Source organism: Rattus norvegicus, chromosome 1 (genome assembly GCF_036323735.1).
Source record: "Rattus norvegicus strain BN/NHsdMcwi chromosome 1, GRCr8, whole genome shotgun sequence".
NCBI classification, from domain to species: domain Eukaryota; kingdom Metazoa; phylum Chordata; class Mammalia; order Rodentia; family Muridae; genus Rattus; species Rattus norvegicus.
Window position 1 is genome coordinate 109351501 of NC_086019.1, and position 22845 is coordinate 109374345.

Below are 22845 nucleotides of genomic sequence, written 5' to 3' on the forward strand. Positions count from 1 at the left end.
TTCGTTGTCTGAGGTCCACTACACTAGCAAAATACCAAACATGGTCAGCGGAAGCAGCTTGATCCAGAAGAAACTGTGAGGCTCTGCCAATTGGCAGGAGTCCACCAAAGGAGCAAGAAGCAGCTGGAACACCACTAAAAGTTCTTTGTTGTGCTTCTCCATACAATGTCACAGGTGAAGATCAGCAAAGGAAGCAAGGTGAACAAATGTCAGAGCATTGTTAGCGAATACCAGGAGGTGAAGCCAAATGAAGACCAGCAAGGCGAACCAATACGAGAACATTGTCCAGTGTTTGTTGGGTTATAATTACACTCTCCAAATATCCTGTGCCCTCTCAATTATCTGCTCCAGCCAAACATCCTATGGTCTTTCACCAGACAGCTTCCAAACAAAAATCACATGACACCAACTGAGTCTCTAACAAAACCAGTTCCCACTTTACACGGTATGTAGCATGTACAAGAAAGTAATGAAGTTGTGGAGGGCTGCGCAGACATTCTCTGTAGTATGTTGGTTGTCTTTCTATCTGGATTCTGCTCAAGGTTTTTATTGAAGAAAAATTTCCTTGTCCAATAAGATGGGACAAGATGAGGTTGCAACAACCGAGGACACCCTTGTTTCTGAAGGTTCCTTCTCTTCTCCACGTGGAAGGACTAACTGCACTTTTCCTAAAGCTCAGAAGGGCCTTACAACTGTCAATCCAATATGGTGTTCCCAAGGATTTGAACATAGAGTTATCAGAGGGAGGTCTGCTTCTACCAAGAGCCACGTTAGTCTGCTTAGACCAAATAGTCATTGCCATTTAATTGGAACTTTCATCATTGCTTCTCTAGGCTTTAATTTATCCCACAAAATTGTGGAAAGCAGGGCTATAAAGAGGTCATGGGTATATCAGATTCTGGAGCCACCTGTCTTTTGTTCGCTCTGAAGTTCCAGGTTTTAGATGACACTCAGCACTGCAGTCTATTCCCACAGTCCTCAATTGGTCTTCTCCTTGCTGAGTGAGGAGGATCGAACCTTCAAGAATTGAATCCTTAATACGATGAAGAACAGATGACATATCCAAACTCACTGATAGAGAATCAAAAAAATAAAACAAAACAAACCCTCATGGCTCTTTGAAACCCTAATGCCTACTAAACTCAAATCATAATGACTAAGGAACATAAAAGACACTGACACAGGGATTGACAATTAAGAAATCTCCGTGAGACTCAGAAGAGGCTTTGAACTTTTGAATGTTGTTGTGACCATTGAAGACTAAAAGGACGTTTGAAGTTCAAAGCAATGTCTTTCACTTTAGGAGATGGCCATGAACCTACAGGGTTAAAGGGCAGAATTTTGTGGTTTGAAAGTAAACACTCGCATAGACTCACACGCTTCGGTATTTGGTGTCCAGCTGTGTGGTTCACCTTGAGGTAGGACTTACTAAAACAAGTAGGTTCCTGGGGTGTCTCTTAAGGTTTATTAGGTTGGTGTTTCTTCCTCTCCCATCTTTATTTCCTGGCTACATATGTAATATGATTGTACATTCTCTGCCATGATAGATTGTGTTTTAAAATTGTTAGCCAAAAATAAATAAACCCTTTGTCTGAAATAGATTATATATTTTTTCAAAGTCTACCTTTATTGATGGTTCATATATATATGTATATATATATGATAGACAGAAGATGGATGATAGAAGATAGATGATAGATAGATAGACAGACAGACAGATAGGATATATCTGTGATCAGACAATCATTGGCCTGTCTTTGTGTCTCATTCAATGAGTAAAGCACTGATCTCTTTCTTCTCTGTTTTCATCAGCAGTCCCGGTACCCATTAACAAAAGAATACATGGATAAAATGAGGTATTTGTAAGTATAAATCACAAAGAAGAATGAAATTATGTCATCTATAGGAAAATGGGTAGGACTAAAAGTCATGCCAAATGTACACCAATGGTTTGTGTCTCCTTTCAGTTGTAGAATTTAGTCATGAGACAAAACATGAACAGAGGTATACTGACACATTTATGTTCATGGATGGAAATATAATGAAACTCATTGTTTTATACAATTAGCATTTGCTGCCACAAAATGTAGAAAAGCATAAGTGGTGGCTCCAATGTGGGTTTCTGAGAGTGTGAGATCTGATGGAGATATCTGACTTTCCTGCCGTCAGTGTTTAAACATTCCAATGCTTTGTAATAGGTCGAAAGATTCCCAGAGTGAGAAGCCTAATAGTAAATCCAAGGATTTCAAAATTGATTTGTTGTTATTATCCATGTGAAATACCCACCATTGGCTCATGTCTTTGAGCCATTGGTCCCCAGATAATGGCCCTGTTCTGAATGCTATGGAAACTTAGGGATAAATGAGCTATCTGGTGAGTATAAGACATTAGGGGTGGGACTTGAGGCTTATAGCCTAGCCCTGCTTCTGATCTTCTTTTCACTTCTTGGTCTGCTAGGAAACAAAGAGTTCCTTATGACTTTAATTTTTTCAAAGTCTATCTTTATTGATGGTTCTTAAAGGCCTTAACCTCCCTTGTAACCCACCACCCACTAGAGGTAGTGGAAAAGAAAGGAGAGGGGAGAAATGGACCGGTTTAGAAATGGTTCTTTGGAGACGATCCCATCTGCATTGTCAGGAAATCAGCCGTTCAGTTCACAGGACAGTGGAGGGAGCTCAATTCACTCAGTGCACCCACAAACACTTCACAGATGTACCCAGCAGTCCAGTTCAGTACTGTGGGGATAGCAGCAGCAGTGGCACAGCCAGGCCTCAGCCAAATCAACTTGAATCATCAGGAGAGACCAGGGCTAACAGGAATGCTAGTTCTTGGCTATGCCTTTCTTGGGAAAGCAAAGATCAGCAAAGAGTTTCAACCAACAAGCATTTAGCTATGCAAGCCAAGCTCCTAAATAGTCTATTGAGTCCAAATAGTCTATTGAGTCCTATTTACATCCCTCCAAACATCATGTGTCCTCCACAGATTTTTGCCTCACCATGTGTCTCGCCTCAGCATGCGAGTCTGACTTCGCAAAACTCCATGTGTACCTGTCTCAACTAACATCACTTTGCCAATTGGCCCAAGGTCATAGAAGTGGTAAGAATCCACAGCATGCTACCAGCAATGTTTTGGTGCATTACTTTCTATGGAGTCCCAACAAATAGAGCTCAACTTTGCAGTGTAAAGGAGACCAACACATGTGTGTCCTTTGCAAAGAATCCTTCATCATATATCCTTTCACCCGTTTGCTTTAGCAGAACATCTTTTCATCTGTGTCCGCTTCCGTGAAACTTTCCTCAAAGAGTCTGTTTACAATCATCCTTTCACTTGTGTCCACTTAGGAAAACACTCCTTCACATGTACTCCACAGCAAAACACCATCTAACACAACCAGCTTTCCAAAGAACCCTTAAGTTTCCACTTCATCTCCTTTCTCACACACTTCTGCTGCTGTGGGTGGAGCTTCCCCAGTATCTATGGACTGAACTCTCTTAACTGGGAGCCAAATTTAATCTTCACACCTTAAGTTGTTTCTGTCAGGCTTCCTGGATCAGTATTTCATTCACTCATTTAGCAATTTTGAATTATACAATACATCATTATCCATGGTTATCAAAATGTTCAGCATAGCATCAGAACTTATTCTTGTGTCTCCCAACACCTCCCTTCCTCTGTCCATCCTTGCCACACCTACCGCTGGTCATCCCCATCTACTTTGTTTCTATGAACCCAAATGAAATCATGAATATTTGCTTTTCTATGTCTGGCTTTCTGTAGATCTTATAGTACTCCCTAGGTTCATCCAGGATTTGTTGCAAATGAGTTTTATTTTGTTCTTTTCTCCAGTCGTTCACTCTGTTGGAGAGTCCCACCTCATTGAAGTCTGGGTCTTTTTAATAATGCTGCAGGGAACACAGTAATGCAGACAGCTCTGAAATACTGATATCACTTTTTCTGAATTGGTACTCCCTGGTGAAATTGCTGGGTCACACGTTGATTCATTATGACAACTCTGACTCCTGCCTTCCTCTTCCTCAGCCCTGTCCAAGATTCCCTCTTCTCCATGTTTTTTTTTTTTTTTTTTGGCACTCATTATCATTCCTCTTTGATTGCAGTCATTCTAACAGGTGTGAGTTGACATTGTGGGTTTAGTCTACATTTCCCTTTGTTAGGATTGTTGGACATTCTTTGATCTGTGTCATTTGTACCTCTTACTCTTAGTGAAGTCCATTTGGGATCCTTTGCTAATTTTGTAAGTTAGTCATTTCCTTTGTAGCTTTACTAAACAGTGTGAGTTCCTTATGTGTTTTCCACACTGAATCTCTGCTTGGTGTCTCGTGTACAGGTTTGTTCTTCTAATCTTTGGTCTTCTTCACTCTTATGCTATGTGAAATTCTCTGACTCTTAAGCATTAATATGGATTATGAAAATTAATGGTATAAGATAGGAATGATTTTTAATGTTTCTATGATTTTCTTTTCCTAACCAAGGCCCTTTTCCTTTACAGTATCACTCTCCTTGGCTGAGTCTGAGGCCACCAATAACCAAATATTTCATGAAAATTGACCTTGATCTTTGAGGAATTTGCATGTGGTCGAGCAGATAAAATTAAGTATAAAGTTAGCTTTCTTCCCAAAGTGGATACATTATTCTGAGGGAACTTTACAATTACTTTAGGGAACAGTTTGAATTATGGCAGCATAGCAAAAATTTACCTCACCTTTTAAAACGTTTTTAATTCTAAACTTTCTTATTGGTTGTATTATTAAGTAAAAGAAAATATTCAATTTAGGAAAATGTATCAAATATATAATAGCAGATACTTCTCTGGCTTTAGGGTAAAGAATACAAAATGGCTTCTTCTCAAGGATGGGATGGAGTGCCCATGATGTCATGAGTACCTGAGATTGTGCAGTGTTGATGGACTGAATTCTTCTGAGGAACAGAACAGAGTGCACTTGTCATAAGCACTTAAAAGATATCCTCAAATAATCCAGTCAAATAATTGACTTACAGTACAATTAACTTATTGCTGATGAACTCTAGCCTCAAAGTAACATAGATAATAAATAATAATTCTCATTATTAGATAATCGGTTGGTGGCTTCTTTTTGCAAGATTTGGGCTGAAGCTTAGTCCTCAAAATCCTTTGACAAAAATTTGACAAGAATTGTTTAGGCAGGCATTTAGAAGGTCCAGTCGCATGGGAATTGGAATATTTTGAGGAGTAGTTTGAGAGTGTATTTGTCAGCTATTGTCACAATATGGATGAACTAACTAACCAACCCAAAGCCAGTCACAAAACAGAAAAAATAATTTTCAATGACTTGGCAGTCAGTGGGTGTGGCCTTCCTTCATTCTGGGACTCTGCCATTGAATGTTTTGAATCTCACTGGGATAGCAGACAAGGGGAGACAAAGGAGCAATAGGAAGTCAAGTCCTCAATACAGGAACATGCCTTTTAAGCCTTTGCTTGAGTCATTTCATTGCAATATCCCTTAGCCAAAGCAAGTAAAGCTGGCTATTTGGCTGGTACACAATCAAAATGTGGTGATTCCAGATTCTGGGGTGGTATATAACTACATTGAAAGTTGACTTTCCCGTTTCACATAGGGGAATCTCATCTGTTCAATGGGTTCCTGTGATTTTCACTGTTTGGGTATCCTAGACTATTTTGCAATTGAAATAGAGAAAAGTATATCTCTGGGACAGGAGTTCCTAATCCTGTGCTTTAAAGAACAGATAGTATCATCGGTTTTGTATACCCTACTGCCTGGCATCTGCTACTCAAATCTGACTCTGTAGCAGGACACCCGCAGAAGCCTGTATGTAAACAAGGGCATCATCACAGCAGGGCAGGTGGCTGAAACTGGTTTCAACTTGAGGACTGGATTTGGCCTTCTGCTTAAAAATTTGCAGGAATGTGATATAGCAGATAGTGCTCTGTAAATTCCCCCTCCAAAACATCAGATGTTATTTTGTTATTCTTATAGAATTAAATGCACCCGTGCTGTGAAACCTCTAACCTATACCCTCTTACCAGGAAGCAAACTAAACCAAATCCACAGTTGTTTCCAAAGCTGAGGTTATTACAGCATAATTCCTGTTTGTTGTAAAAGTCTTTGAGTGTTAATTGGAAAATAAATTCTTAGATGCCTGATGTGTGCTGTGATCTTGGTTAGTAATTCCTACTGGACTCTGCTTGGAGTCTTGGTGCCCAATCCTGCTGCTTAGGATTCTTATCACAGGGTTTTCACAGAGACTCTCTTCTGCTTCTGACATTCTTTTTGGGCAATCAAAAAAAATACTTTAAGATCAAGAGTAGACAATTTTCTTTACTGTGGAAGAAAAATGACTTGGCAAATTAATATAGAAATGAGTCATTCGATTCTATTTATTTGCAGCCAGGAAATGTTTAGTATCCAATTTGGGATGAAGATTTCTTCTCTCTCTTCCTGAGCAAAGGCCACTCAGGCTTAGCGGTCTCTCTAAATTTCATCTAGATTTTTCAGTTGAGTTTCATGCAGTCACCCATTTGTCTCTTGTGTATTTCTTCATCCATTCCTTGGAGCACAGCTTAGGGCATCACTGTTTGGCTGGCTCGTGACACCTGTAAACAATTTTTTCAAACTTCTATCTAAAATCCATTTATTCTTCCATTTGTGTGTTAGCTATAGGTTCATCCTGTAGCCCAGACTGGGTTAGAACTTGTACCAAGTTCAGTTCTAACTCCATTTTCTCAGGGCTGAGATTATATGGGAAAGCCACCATTCCTGGTTCTAATTCCTTAAAGGATGCTTTACTTCACTAATTCCCTCCTTAAACAGACATCTTCTTTGTAAAAATCTGCACTGTTCAGGTGGATCCTCAATCCCACCTCTTTTCCTTGCACCTCATCATTGATGTGTTGGGCAGAGTGGGCCCCAAATCAGAGAAGTATCTTTAACATGAAGATAGGAACTTGGTGCACAAGTCTCTGTGCTGTTCATATTAACTCTGTGTGGTGAGCTGAATACTTCCCACCACTACGTCCCTCCCCCCCCCTCTTCCATCCTCTTTTTCCTTTCCCTCTCTCCCCCCTCCCTCCTCTGTGTCTCTCCCCTCTTTTCTCTCAGCCTTTTATTCTCTGCCCTCCACTTTTCTCTCTTCCCTGCCTCTATCTTTGTTCCTCCCCCCCATCTTTATTAAATTGGGTATTTCTTATTTACATTTCAAATGTTATTCCCTTTCCCGGTTTCCTTCTATCCCTTCCCTCTTTCCTCTCTCCTGTGTCTGTCTTTCTCTCCTCCAGCCTTCTCTCTCAGGACTCTCCTTTTACCCCACCTTTCTCATTTCTTTTTCCCTCACTTTACTCTTCCCTTCTTTCTCTTCCTCCTCTTCCCTTCACTCTTTTTTCTCTCATTTATTTCTGTCCCCTCCCCTCTCTCCTGACCTCTCTCCTCCAGAAGTAATCTAGTCGAAGTTGCTACAATTACAGTTCTCTTAAAATAAATTTATTAGACATCCTTGAGACTTAGCAGCTTTATTTGACAGTTAAGTAAGGATGAGCCACACTTTCATATTGTATTTATGAGGAGAAGCATAAAGTAAAACCCAGTAACCAAGTTGAGTTTATTTGTAGACGATTTTATTCAAAGACACAAAGAAATTCCCCACCGAGAGCTTTCTTTATGTGCCTCCAGGGTGTCAGAAAATGTCCTTTCCTCAGGACATGGCAAGGCTCGAACTAGAACATGGCTCCCCCTGGCTCTGAGAGGCTGGATTTGCATGTCCCCAGAGACAGCAGTATGCTTCAGCTTAACTGACACACTCCCTTGGGTTCGGTCTCTTACAGTACAGTGAGTTTTCTCCTGTTTAAACTGGACCACAACTGACGTCCATATACCTCAAGTCTCTGTTTAAATAGCAAATGCAACACCTTAGTTGGTGCCATCATTTCCTCAAATCGTTTCACAGGGGACACTGTTTAGATGAAGGGTTCTTTTCCTCCATACTCTAAAGAATTGAGAGTCTAGACAGTGGCTTGGAGAAATGTAAAAGTCAAGTTTATTGTCAAGTTTACTGACAAGCACCATCGTGGCTGGAAGAGGCTCCAGAACTGGGAAATACTGATTTTAACGGGGGCTACATTTTCCTTGGGTCTAGAACTTAATCCTCAGAGACTTCCCTTCTTCTCTACTGAAAGCCTTTAGACAGTGTTTCTAGCGTGAGAATTGTACCCCCCTCTTCTGTCCTTGAGCATGGAAACAAATGTAGTAGGGCCCTGTAATGCTATTTCAGGGCATAGATATGGAAATTACTGCTTATGAGACTTAGCCCCACTTTTCTTCATGGTATAAAAGTGGAAGTAAAACCTACAGCAGGTAGAAGGAGTAGAAACTTACTGCAGGGGAAAAGGTCCCCCTACCCCTTCTATACATAGGACCAAGGCCTCAGGAACTCAGAATTTCTGAATGTTGTACATTTTTTCTCTGGCAAAGTCAGAGTCTAATGGTTCTTCTGTCTTCAGTATTGATCTAAGATTATGCATATATGAACTCAGTTAACTCTCTTATCAAGCTCCTGCATCTGTTATTCCAATGAAATAAAAGACTAGAGAGACAGAGCTGTGTCTGTGTTAATTCTCACATACCACAAGAAGGATTGTCTACTCCTACTCCTTCTCCCCTAATGAGATGGTCATTAATTTAGGGGGGAAGGTAGAGGAGGAGAGGGGTATCATCTAAACCTGTTTGGTGATATTCCAACAACCTGTCCATGCCCTGTGAATAGATGGAGATGTTTATCCCATTTTAGGATGGTAGCCTTCTGGATACTATATTTCAAAAGAGTGGATGTCACTAGAGGGGAAAACAGCAACCCAGTATCTTTGTTTTCATTTTAGAAATGCTATGGAATCAGGTTTGGGGTACCATACTGATTAAGAGTGGGTGGTCCGTTACATCTCTGAGTGAGAACAAAATATGAAAATGAAGAAAGGAGAAGGAAATAGCTCCATTAGCCTGAAACAAAATGAAAGAAAAAACATCTGCTTTATTACTATGATCCTGTTTTTGACTCAAAAAGGAAAAATTTTTCCATGTCTCCTTGTATGCTGATCTACAATATAATTTTTAGGCTTACTAAAAGGCAGGACCCTAGTCCTAATCCAGGAGGGCAAGAGTCAGCCCATATTGCTTTGAGAGCTTGGGAAAATCACTTGAACACCAGTATGGGTATCCCCTTTTGTGAAACAAGTTTTCCCCCTTTGAGAAACAATGTGTCTGGTGGGAAGGAATCTGCTCTCTCCTTCCCCATGACCATAGTCTCTGTCCCCTTATTTTCCTCTACATTGTGTGAAGTGAATCTATTTTGAAGAGATCCTTAGCTTTGTAAGATGTACACCAATCCCTCTAAAAGAAAGAACTTACCACCCCAACCAAAACACAGAAAAGAACTGAGTTTATGGCACATTATAGCAAGGTAAAGGTGCTTTGGTCTGTTTTGTTTGAAAAGCGCTCATGTTGGGATGACTCTTGTCTCAGATCTTAGCTGTTGAGTAGAAAGCTAGAAGACATCTAGCTGCAAGGTGGCCTGTAAATGTCCCAACTCTCTTAAATATCATATAAGAAGCAGTCTGTATGGACGGTCAAGTCAGTGTGTGCTGTACCTGCACACAGCAACTTTAGACAGAGTGGCTTGTTCTGTATTATTGTTACCACCAGTTGTTAGAAGTAACTTGACAGTTAATCATAGAGGAATTGTCTTTTCTTGAATCCTATCAACTGTCGTCTTTTCAACAATCTATCCACCCATTTATCTATATTGTTTGGGCGGAACCCCAGCACAAGCTGGGAAACCCCTGCCTGCTGTCCTTCTCTTAACCCTGCCACACTGAAATGGGTGGCAAAGCAAAGGAATGGCTTCAAGAGCCCAGTTCTGCATTTTGACAGATGTCATAAAACTCCTCCCCTTTTGCTGCTAGCCACCCCAATTTCTGCCAAAGTTCTCAACTTTTGATCATACTTAAGCACAAACCCTTTGCCTATAGTCAGTAAGATTGCCCTTCCCTAGCCTGGGCACATGACTTCCTCAGCCTGGTTCTTTTGGACTGATGAATCTGCCCGGGAGCAGTAATAAACCTGCATTTATCTGCTTTTAATCTGGTCTAATCTGGTGGCTTATGTCTACATCAGAGAGAGAGAGAGAGAGAGAGAGAGAGAGAGAGAGAGAGAGAGAGAGAGAGAGAAGCTTTTCAACTGGTGCCAAAGCCCAGGAGGAGTTGAGACCCCAGCCCTGTGGGCTGGGACTCTTTCACTCGGGGACCATTACACTCCCTCTCCCTCTCTCTTCCTCTCTTTCTCTCCATTTCCACCTGATGTGTTTGATATGACTCAGGGTAAGTTGCCATTTCCAAGCCACACCCTAGAAGTTACTGGGTGCCTCTTCTGGGTCCAGAACTCCTGGTATACCCTGACCATTCTTAGCTACCTGTCTATTTTTAGACAGGGAGCCTTACAGATTTTGGAATGTCCTTTGTAAAGTTTTCCCATCCCCATAGTTCTACCTCAGGAAGTTCTGAGGAACACCTCACAGTCATCTTTGGTCTCCAGCACAGGCTAGGAAAAGAACATGGTTCTCAGTTGCCCCTGGGGTACATACTACAAAATTTGTTACACTGGGGCTCTCTCAAGCTATATGCACATGAAGAGCTTGGTTTTTCATTGATCTGTGGCCTAGCCACAGTACACCTTGGAGAATGAGTCTAAGTGACTACCAGAGTGAAGGACCCTAGGTCTTACTGATGTGTAAGAGCTATTAAGAAGCTTGGCCTGGTAGAAAGTAAGTTGGTTATGGATTTCCTGTGAAGGACCCTAGGGGCTTTTGCCAGCCTTATACTCACCACCTCAGGTCAGGATTAGACCAAATGCCAGCTTCCTGCCTCGGGGCAAGACTAGGCCAAGTTCCATTCTCCACCCACAGTTCTTGGGAGGAGCAGGGACATTTTTGAAAAACTGAACAATGTATTGATAGTAACCTGACCCTCTGGTCCCAGATAGAGTTCAAATGCATATCATATGCCAATAGATTCAAAGGTCAATATGCTTAGCCAATAAGTTTAAACTATAACCTTGCTGATGTAACCTGTATCCCTGAAAAGTATAAAAACTGCTTGCTCTAGCCATTCAGGGTCCCCTTTTAGTTTCTTGCCATGAGGGGCTGATTGAAGCTTGACTCCAATGTGCTGGAAAATAAACCTCTTGCATTTGCATCAAACTCTGTTCTCGTGTCTCACTTGGTGGTGGGGTTGTCTCCCAGTAGTTAAGACTCACTTTGAGCCTTACAAGAAGACACTTAGGACACTCTAGACTTTAACATCTACTGTGATTCTGAAAATTTCTACCTGTGTAAGGTGGTTGTTCTGAACTCCTTATTTCCAGTTCCTTAGGTACTGTGCTCTCATCCCTCTCCTCTGTAATATTTTATGACTCAGGCCTACTAGCAAGATGGTCAGACTGGCAGAGGCAGACCCTTGTCTCCATGAATTCAGAAAACAAACTGGAATCCTTTCTGTTGATTGAGCATCTTCCCCCTTCTCAACTGGAACTCACCTGTTCCAGCTGCAGTGGTTTTTACAAAAAAAGCTGATAAACCCTCCTGAAATGTGTATGGATTATTTGTCTTTAAATTTCTAGAATTCCAATTTCCAGAGTCTAATTCTTCATCCTGTCGTGCCCTCCATATGTCTCTGACTCTTGCACCTCCCCCAACCCACTTCCTTTTAGTTTGCTTGAACTCTGACAGTGCACTGGCAGATGTCCCTCCTTCTCTGTGCCCATTGGACCAGGACACACTCACATTCATGGCACCCTTGCTCACTCTGCACAATGCAGCCTGGCACCAATGCTTCTTAATTCCTCCTGGAATTACAGCTTCCTTAGGCCCATGTTTGGGCCACAGCAACAGTTTTTCCCTTGTGATCATATAGTGCTACATGACAACCCCCTCCTAACCTCCCTATCTTTCTGCTGTCTGGAGCCCCCCAAACTTGTTCTAGCTGTACCACTCCAGCCAAGGGCCCAAAATATCCCCCTCCTTTCAGCCCATCTTCCACTCTGTGTTCTCTTCCTAAAGCTAAATTCTCACAACTGATAACCAAATAAGCTACAGTATAATAGATGACCTTGTGATAATAGTTCTCTCAGCCAGGGAACTTACCATTTTCCCAACTTATTAACTTTTTTCTGTCCTGTCTTTAATTAAAGCTAACATAAAAACACTATAATATTATTAACATATTATGAACTGTTAAGGATAATTTAAAAATGCAACTTAATATTCAGTCACTTTATAAATGATCAAGCTATTTAATGTGTTCAGAACTAAAGTTATAGTCTTACTGTAAACTAATATAATTAATTACAGAAATAAGCCTTATTTATTCTCCTGTATTCATTTTCAAAATTAAGGCTAAGTAACTAAAAACAAGTAAGGTTTGTCTGTTCAGATATATCTGTTTAGATAGATCATCCTTAAACACTTCAGAAATCTGCAGAATATGGGATCTGAAATATGTAAGAAAAACACTTTACATGATAGAGAAACATATCAGCCCCTGGAAGCACCCCCAATCTCTTCCAAAGAAGATAGGCACAGAAGAATCTCCATCTGGGGCTTGCTTTAAATGTGACAAAGCTGGACACTGGGCTATAAACGGTCCTTTTACCTCAACTGCTGACAGCATGCTATCAAGGTTGTAGACAAGCAGGACACTGGAGAGTTGATTGCCCCACTTTGCCAAGACAAGGTGAGACAGTTGTCCCTAAGTTCTGACTCTACAGGAAAGTCTGTTGGATCATCTGAGCCTGGTGGGAGAAGACTGATGTCCCCTTTGACCACAGAGGAACATAAGATGGTAACCTGTACGTCTGTCATTTTTAATAGATTTAGAAACTGCTAGTTCTTTTTTACGCAAGTAAAATTTATCCTTCTCAGGTTTTTGAAGAATGGGCTAATAAAAGATCTATCAATTTAACAACAACAAGCAAGGTTTCAGTTACCTTCTCAGTTCTCTTCATGTATAAAATTCAGGCCACAGTCTTCCCTCTCCTCTGCATGTCTGTTTTCCAGTTTTCCTTGTTACTAGATTCAGAAAACAAAAACTCACAAAACTTATAAAGTTCATAAAGGTTAAAAGGCATCAAAGGTTAAGTTACAAAGGATCTAAAACTGTTTTAGGGTCTAAAGATGTTTTAAGGTTAAAAATGCACATTGTGAAGATAAGAGGATGTAAAAGCTTAAATAATGATAAAAGGGGTGATTCAAGATATGTAAAAGAAATAAAAAATGTTTCAGATTCCTTACCCTCACTCTTCTATTGTTGTATTAAAATTTCAAAAACTCAGAGTTTTAACATTAAACAATGGAGTTCTGATAAACTACTTAATCTAGCTCTGGTACAGTAATTGCTAATATTATCATGATCATATACTCAATATATAAAATCTAACCTGGTTGTTTCTAAGTATACACTTTAAAATGTTTCTCATTAAAATGTATGGTTAGTCTATACACATACAGTGTCTGGATAGAGGAAAGAAGACCCTCTTCCATGGTCTGTAGTGAAAGTGATACTAAAATTCAAGATCAATTGAGCTTTGGCCCCTTCTGCACCACAGAAGGTTTGTCTTTCCTAAGCCTACCTTAAAGAATGCTCATTAAATCATTTCCCAAGCCTCTACTATGACACAAAGTTATATATAAGTCTACTGGCTTTTCTACAATATGGGTCTCACTACAGATTACAGACATTGGTAATGCTACATATCTAAAACTTACCTCTTTTGGTCAACTTAAAAGATTTTGTAAGCTTCAATGGCCCTACAAAACTGAAGATCCATTGACCTCCTCAAAGCTGATAAGGGTGGAACTGGCCTGTTCTTGGGAAAAGAGTATTACTACATCAATGAGTCTGGCCTGGTGGATACCCAGATGGAGTCACTTCAGACACTGAAGGGAGAACTTCTGAAGGACTGCATAACCAGCCCACTTCCTCTCCTTTAATATGATGGCAGTCCTCCCTTTTGCCTGACTCGCCCTGTTATGGGAACTTTTCATTTGTCTATTTTTCTTCTAGCCCTTTGCATTCTCCTCTTCCACCAGGAACAGGTTTGCAAAGTCTCTAGGGTAGCAGTTAACCAAGAGGTCCTATATCCATACCTCCCTTTGAATACCAGCCCACCTACTCCTGATTCCCTATCCCCATGATGTCCCATGACAGCAGGAAGTAGCCAGATTTGAACGGGTGTCCATATACCTAAAGAGGTCAGGATGTATGGTTGGAGCCTCTACTTGCCTCTGCACAACTAGGAAATCCCATCTGCCCTCCTTTCCCTAACCCACCTACATAGAAAAACGCCTGACAAAGGAATGGCTCTAAGAATGGTTCAACATTCTTGACAGCTGTCACAACCTCTTTCTCTGGTGCTGCCAGCCATGTAAATACACCTAAGTACTCAGCTCTTGACCCTACTTGGGCATAAAGCCAGCTTGTGACTGGCGCATCATCACCCTTCACGTATAGTCTATAAAATTTCTCTGCCTTAGCCCAGGTATATGACTTCCTCAGCAACAGTGTCTAGTAAACCAGCATTTATCTGCTTTTAATCCGATCTAATCTGGCCTATATTTTCATCACTGAGAAAGAGAGAAGTGAAAATGTCTTTTATATATATTTGCTCTTAGGACCTGTCATTCAGCCCTGTTATAGAGTATATCTACTTTTTGAAGCTTTTATAAATAAACATTCCAAATATTGTTTCAACTTGGAATTCTTAATAATGTGCCTGGGGGACATGCATTTCACTCTCCCTATACCCACTCCTTACCATTTAGTTTGGGATTCTTCCTAAACCTCAGATTAAGTCTTACCTCAGAGGGTTGTTGTGAGACTCAAATGTGTTAATAGGCATAAATCTGTTAGTGGTGTTTCCTATATGGATTAGTTACCTCCCTTGTGGTGTCTGCCTGCACTTTGCTAACTGTCGTCCTATTGCTTTTTTACACCCTACCCAGGATTTGATGAATATGATAGTTTCTAAGGAAAGAGTAATTTGAAAGGACTAATGAATTCTACTGCAAGGCTCTCATGAAATCATAATTAATTGATTGACAGGATGGGGAACTGTATAGAGATACTAGGATATAGAAGGATCAAGGAACAGGAGGAAAGAGATGCCATCCACAGTGGTTGGTTGGATACATAAATCTCACTGACCTACTGCTCACGAAGCTCTGAACACTCAAAGTTAAAAGAGGAGCATAGTGTCTACCTAACCTTAACTGGTTGGCACGATACCCAACTTCTAAGCCCAGCCCTGTTTGTACATCCTCATGAGGCCCCAGGCAATTAACTACTTTTGAGAGAGTTAGTGTTTCCCATGGATGAGCTCCCTAATTGGTTATCCAGCACCAAGTGGTCAGCTCTAAAAAGATTTATAGTCAAACAACAGTAAATGGGTCTAGAAGGTTGTATTTATATATTGGAGTTCAGTTCCCTCTGAGGTGGGAATTAAGCTGCGGCTTTACATATTTATGTATAAATATGGTGTGTGTTACAATAGCAGTTTTAAAAAGACCATGTGTTTGAGAGGAAGTGAGGGGCAAAAGGAACTGGATAGGGGAAAGCAAATGATAATATATATATATATATGAATTTTTATATATGTATATATTTATAAATTATATATGTATATATATATAAACTTAATTAAAAATGAGACATCTGATGGGCTGAGCTTAAGTCACATGACATCTCTTTAAGTTACATAACAATGACTTTAAGTTATATGACATGGCTTTACTTGGCATATGAAAAAGAAGTCTCCTTTGCCTGATGCCCTGTGGTGGTAGGAGAGCTCAGGACACTCCCTTCTCCATAGGAAGACCCTTGGGAAGAGCACAAGAACTCCAGGTGCCAATCAGGGGAGCACACAGTGCTGGATGCCACCCATACAGGAAATGTGACTGTCAGCATGGTTTTACAGACCACAGATCCAATAGTTCTCAGCTTGTGTCAGTGAACTTATAGGTCTTGATTGATTCTGGTTTGTTCCTCTAAGACAGGCCTTTCCATCTCTCGGGGAGTTTTAATCACTTCTGGACCATCTCCAATTCTTGTTAAGTCTTTATTGAGCTGTGGCAACCGGATGACACAATTTTGTGTGCTAGTGCGCTGTGGTTGGTTTCAGGGGAAGAGGAATGCGTTTGTATTCCTGTCTGTTATACCCAATCAACATGAATGATACTTATTGAAAGAAAATAGTTTTATTTTTTTTATATCAGCTGGGCATCTAGCAGTGCAAGCCTTTGAGCATAGAAGAGGATTTACATTTAAGAACCAAAGGGTGAAACAAAGATAGGAGAAGTCTTATCTCATCCAGGGCAGGAGAAAAACTAAAGAGATATCTGCATTTCTACATACCCCTTGGATATATCTTAATGAACTTATATATTGTCTGCGTGCAGACAGCCTTTGGTTTGAGACTTAGACACAGGTTAACTTGATGGTCACTTCTGAACAGGCCCATGGCACTCGCTCAGTCATTGTAACATTGCTATATCTTAGATGTGTCACCAGTGAGACAGGAGTGAGTAACCATGCCAGGCAGACTGCGGTTGGGGGTGATACATGCAATTATATTTGTTAGGGGCACATATCTGGCACATCGTAGGCATAAAATTCAAAAATCTAATTTCCTCTTCCCTGGGCACCTGAGAGTCATGGAGATGTGGACTAATTGAAATCCCTGGGTCCTGTTGAGATGATTTAGATGAGAGCGCAGCAGAGGCTACCTCGAGCTGGCCTTCAGAGTAGGAAAGCAAATCTTAATGGAGAAAAAGAGAGGAGAATCAAAACAAAGGAGGTAAGATAATTTAACCAAGTGTGCCAACTCTTGCCTGTCACTCAGGAGCCAAGAGAGAAGCAGCAGGAGATAAAAAAACATCTGCAGATAACGTAGTTGAGAAGCCATCCTGGGGTACACGAGACCTTGTCACACACTAACTGACAAACCAATAGAAACGATAGGGAAAGCTGGGAGGGTACACAGTCTGTTCCCTCTCCCTGAAGAGAATAGGGAGATAACTGACCAGCCAAGGACGTTGACGATTGGAGGTTGGTTGGTTGGGGTTTTCAGGACTTAGATCATAAGCAATCAAAATGACACACTGCATGTGACTAATTCACCTAAAGCCCTGGTCTGGGCCAGTCTAGCTTGACTAGCTTGTTAAGTAATGGATTCTTTCAAATTTTTTATTTTAAAGTTTCACATAGGATACGATGCCAGTGGTTTACTTGCCACAGGATCTCTTCTGATTTTTTTTTCCTCTCACTTTTTCTGTGTTTGAGTTATATACCCTGTCTGCCCTTCCAAGGTTGCCTTCCTCAGTCATAGAATGATCAAGATGGGCTACCTGGTCTCATCTACTTTTCAGTTGAAAAACACTGGGGTTCTGAGTGAAGGCATGAAGTGCCAATGATGACTTTGGGAGTACTATGTTAAAACACACAGGGATGATGGGTGAATATTTTGTGATTTACAAAGTGTGTCCACTTGGACATCTTACCAGGTTCTTTCCATAATACAAGGATGACCATTCCTGTGGTTCTAGGCTTGAAATGAGGAGCTAGCTGCCTGCAGAACATGGCTTCATTGATTGCCAGATTCCTTCTGCATCCTCTGGGACTAATTTGTGTTTTAGAATTTAAATGGTGGGTGATAACACCGCTCCATGGAAGAATCCAAGGGGCAAAGGCAAAACCATAGCACACTTCCGAGTGCAGCTGGATTTGGTCTTTGATCTTTTCCTTGTTAATAATATCACCAGAGGATGAAGGATCCGGCTCCTTCTTCTCACTGGGCCTGGGGCTGGGATCCTCCTCCAGATCCTGCTTGGAATGTATGCTGGCATTTGAGGACTGAGACAGATGGCTGTCATTTCCATTAAAAATAACTGCGCTCCAGCCTCCACAGCTCTGCAAATGTATAATGCTCTCATATGGGGTGTATCTGTGGACAATTTCCTTCGAGCATGGATACACCAAGGCTTTCAGAAGGCTCTGCTGTTCTGTTTTCTTCCTTACTTGTTCTTAGAATAAAGCGAGGTTATGGCTATAAAGGCTTTTATACAGAAGTGAGGGGCCTTAAAAGTGGGATTTTCCTCTCATTGAATCTTCTTTTTCATTTAACAGGAGCTAGGGAGGACGGGATTTTTTTCTTTTAAGATACCAGGAGGCACTGTGACAGGAGAGTAGAGATGCAGATGAGGGACTAGAATCTGTCTGCTTAGCTGGGACACAGCGCTGCTGGGTGATCTGGGATGCTGGACAGAGCATTGCTTCTGTAGTCCTTTCTAGCATACTACTTCCTGACACTGTGTGCATAATCCTTGCTGGCCTGTTTATTTTGTGTTTGAACCCAGAGCTGTGTGTATACCAGTCAACAATTAATCCTTCATGGAGGTCTATCTAAGGCCTGGTGTAAAACTTTTAAGAGTTCCACAGACTTTTGTAATGCAGGCACACTCAAGAGTAAAAGGGATAAACAGTAGTGTACTTAATTTAACATATTATCACATGTATGTGTTCTTTGAGAAAATCTGTAAAGCATTAAGGAACCTCATATCTATTAGCTTTCCATCATTGTGGGGAAATGGCTGACACCAGCAGTTCAAGGGAGGAAGGCTTCATTTTGACTTTCCACACCATGAGGGAAAGAAAACAGAGTGGAAATAACCACAGTAGCTGCCTTCATCCATTTATTGCTTTTATGCCAGCCAGGTCTCCAGCCTATGAGATGGGACAGCCCACTTTCAGTGCAGGCCTCTCCCATCTCAGTTAATCCCCTCTGGATCAACTCACTGACAGACCGAACACTAGTCAGGGACTTCATTATCTCTGATCTCTGCAACCCAGTCAGATTGACAGTCCAGGTCAACTGTCAAGATGTCACTCTTGGATTTCAATCTTTCCTCCCATAATTATTTTTTACTTGCACTTGAAGGTTATTATTTTCCTGGGTCTGCATACTATTATTACATGTTTGTATGCCTGCGAATGATATATTGTGCTTAAAATATTTTATTTTCTTAAACATAATAGCACACCATATTGTTTACATTGAGCCAATGCTTGCTATTATTACTGAGCAGGTGTGAGTGTGTGTGTGTGTGTGTGTGTGTGTGTGTGCGCATACCTGTACAATTACTTATGAGCACAGAGTCAATTGTGTATGCAGATTCATCTGTTCTAGTGCAAGTTTATATATAAGCAGAAACACATGTTCAGGCCAGAGGTCAATCTCAGGTTTTGATTCTCAGTCACTACCCATCTTTCTTTTTGAGATAAGATTTCTCACTAAGGATCATCACGGACATCAGGGACACTCCTTTCTTTGTCCCATTACTGTTAGGATTACACACACCACCATGCCAATTTTTATGGGGGCGGCGGGGAGCTAGGTATCAAACTGAGGTACCTGTGCTTGTATGTCAAGGACTCGAGAGGTTGAGCCCTCTCCCCAGCCCTTCACCATGGAACTTTGGCATTTATCCAGGCTTGCTTATGCCTCCCTCATTCGTCTTAATCACTGTATGTTAATCAATTGTGCAAATTGTCCACATCTCGCCTAGCCCTTTTCTTGCTGACTAGCTTTTACAATGGAAAATAGTGCTGGAATTAATGTCCTGGTGAAATCTCTCCTGCCTGTACACCTCTAACTTCCCTTAAAGTTGCCACATTGCTCCTAAAAGTTGGAAAACCACCGTTCTGAGGACTTGTTCCTAGGCTTATTTATTTTATCATGACCTGTTAACTCGAGTGATGATGAAGAATCTCAAATTTACTGTTCTCTGTTTCCGCCCATCCGGCATACATCACACACTCAGTTTTAGCAGAAAGATGGGCAAACTGCTGTCAACCAACTTCCCATTATGTGTGGGCCACAAACTTGTGCACTTACTATTGTGTGTGACCCTGTGAGTGAACGTTGATTCAGGCAACTGGGAAGTGGTGATTCGCTCGAGTCATCTTTCAACCTGCTGGATGCGAATTCCTCCACACGTCTTGATCTCTTCTCGTCTCTTTGCTCTGAGCCTTGGGCTGCATCTCTCCTGATCAGACCTAAACGCCCACGTGCTCCCGCTGTTGCGTTGTTGTAGGTAGAGGGTCCTGGTGTTTCACTAATTGCATGGAGATGTTGTAACCCGAGAAAAGGCTTTCTTTGTCCCGAGTTGAGTTTGGCTATTTATGTGTTGTGCTTAGCAGCATTGACACTGAAGGAACAGTGACTCCCCATGGACAACAGTAAGCAGCTCATTGGTTGAATTGAACAGTCTGCCTTAATTGGCAATTGTAGCGTCAATCAAAATTCACAGGACGTGAATAGTCTCATGCAATCACAAGTTTATCTTTCAGATGGGTATAGAATAGGGAACTAGTGCCATGCACACCTTCAAGAGTATGGTAGAGACTTCGGATACCAAGACAGAGCCTTGGTGGCTATAGATCACTTGAGATTTGATTTCATTTCAAGATGATACTCGCAGCTATTTCAGCAGCATATGAGAAACTTCACCTTGAACTCAAAATTTCCCAGTCTACCCCCCCTTTTTTTATTAACTTGAGTATTTCTTATTTACATTTCGAGTGTTATTCCCTTTCCTGGTTTATGGGCCAACATCCCCACTAACCCCTCCCCCTCCCCTTCTTTATGGGTGTTCCCCTCCCCATCCTCTCCCCATTGCCGCCCTCCCCCCAAAGATCACGTTCACTGGGGGTTCAGTCTTAGCAGGACCAAGGGCTTTCTCTAACACTGGTGATCTTACTAGGATATTCAATGCTACCTACGAGGTCAGAGTCCAGGGTCAGTCCATGTATAGTCTTTAGGTAGTGGCTTAGTCCCTGGAAGCTCTGGTTGCTTGGCATTGTTGTACATATGGGGTCTCGAGCCCCTTCAAGATTTCCAGTTCTTTCTCTGATTCCTTCAACAGGGGTCCTGTTCTCACTTCAGTGGTTTGCTGCTGGCATTCGCCTCCGTATTTGCTGTATTCTGGCTGTGTCTCTCAGGAGAGATCTACATCTGGCTCCTGTCTGCCTGCACTTCTTTGCTTCATCCATCTTGTTTAATTGGGTGGCTGTATATGTATGGGCCACATGTGGGGCAGGCTCTGAATGGGTGTTCCTTCTGTGTCTGTTTTAATCTTTGCCTCTCTATTCCCTCCCAAGGGTATTCTTGTTCCCCTTTTAAAGAAGAGTGAAGCATTCACATTTTGATCATCCGTCTTGAGTTTCATTTGTTCTAGGCATCTAGGGTAATTCAATCATTTGGGCTAATAGCCACTTATCAATGAGTGCATACCATGTATGTCTTTCTGTGATTGGGTTAGCTCACTCAGGATGATATTTCCCAGTTCCAACCATTTGCCTACGAATTTCATAAAGCCGTTGTTTTTGATAGCTGAGTAATATTCCATTGTGTAGATGTACCACATTTTCTGTATCCATTCCTCTGTTGAAGGGCATCTGGGTTCTTTTCAGCTTCTGGATATTATAAATAAGGCTGCGATGAACATAGTGGAGCACGTGTCTTTTTTATATGTTGGGGCATCTTTTGGGTATATGCCCAAGAGAGGTATAGCTGGATCCTCAGGCAGTTCAATGTCCAATTTTCTGAGGAACCTCCAGACTGATTTCCAGAATGGTTTTACCAGTCTGCAATCCCACCAACAATGGAAGAGTGTTCCTCTTTCTCCACATCCTCGCCAGCATTTCCTGTCACCTGAGTTTTTGATCTTAGCCATTCTCACTGGTGTGAGGTGAAATCTCAGGGTTGTTTTGATTTGCATTTCCCTTATGACTAAAGATGTTGAACATTTCTTTAGGTGTTTCTCAGCCATTCAGCATTCCTCAGCTGTGAATTCTTTGTTTAGCTCTGAACCCCATTTTTTAATAGGGTTATTTGTCTCCCTGCGGTCTAACTTCTTGAGTTCTTTGTATATTTTGGATATAAGGCCTCTATCTGTTGTAGGATTGGTAAAGATCTTTTCCCAATCTGTTGGTTGCCATTTTGTCCTAACCACAGTGTCCTTTGCCTTACAGAAGCTTTGCAGTTTTAGGAGATCCCATTTGTTGATTCTTGATCTTGGAGCATAAGACTTTGGTGTTTTGTTCAGGAAATTTTTTCCAGTGTGCATGTGTTCGAGATGCTGCCCTAGTTTTTCTTCTATTAGTTTCAGTGTATCTAGTTTGATGTGGAGGTCCTTGATCTACTTGGACTTAAGCTTTGTACAGGGTGATAAGCATGGATCAATCTGCATTCTTCTACATGTTGACCTCCAGTTGAACCAGGACCATTTGCTGAAAATGCTATCTTTTTTTCCATTTGATGATTTTGGCTCCTTTGTCAAAAATCAAGTGCCCATAGCTGTGTGGGTTCATTTCTAGGTCTTCAATTCTGTTCCATTGTACCATTGTATCTGTCTGTCTCTGTACCAATACCATGCAGTTTTTATCACTATTGCTCTGTAATACTGCTTGAGTTCAGGGATAGTGATTCCCCCTGAAGTCCCTTTATTGTTGAGGATAGTTTTAGCTATCCTGGGTTTTTTTGTTATTCCAGATGAATTTGCAAATTGTTCTGTCTAACTCTTTGAAGAAATGGATTGGTATTTTGATGGGGATTGCATTGAATCTGTAGATCACTTTTGGTAAAATGGCCATTTTTACTATATTAATCCTGCCAATCCATGAGCATGGGAGATCTTTCCATCTTCTGAGGTCTTCTTCAATTTCTTTCTTCAGAGTCT

General features: G+C 41.2%; 1 protein-coding gene across 4 annotated transcripts in view; it reads left to right on the top strand.

The window, feature by feature from the left end:
• Nell1 (neural EGFL like 1) overlaps nucleotides 1–22845 on the top strand; it is an 864397-nt gene that overhangs the window by 506039 nt on the left and 335513 nt on the right. The window contains exon 14 of one of the 4 annotated variants that reach the window (XM_039092192.2): nucleotides 175–9387. Within the exon in view, the coding sequence (XP_038948120.1) occupies nucleotides 175–224 (50 nt within the window). The 3' untranslated portion in view covers nucleotides 225–9387. 4 annotated transcript variants of the gene reach the window in all.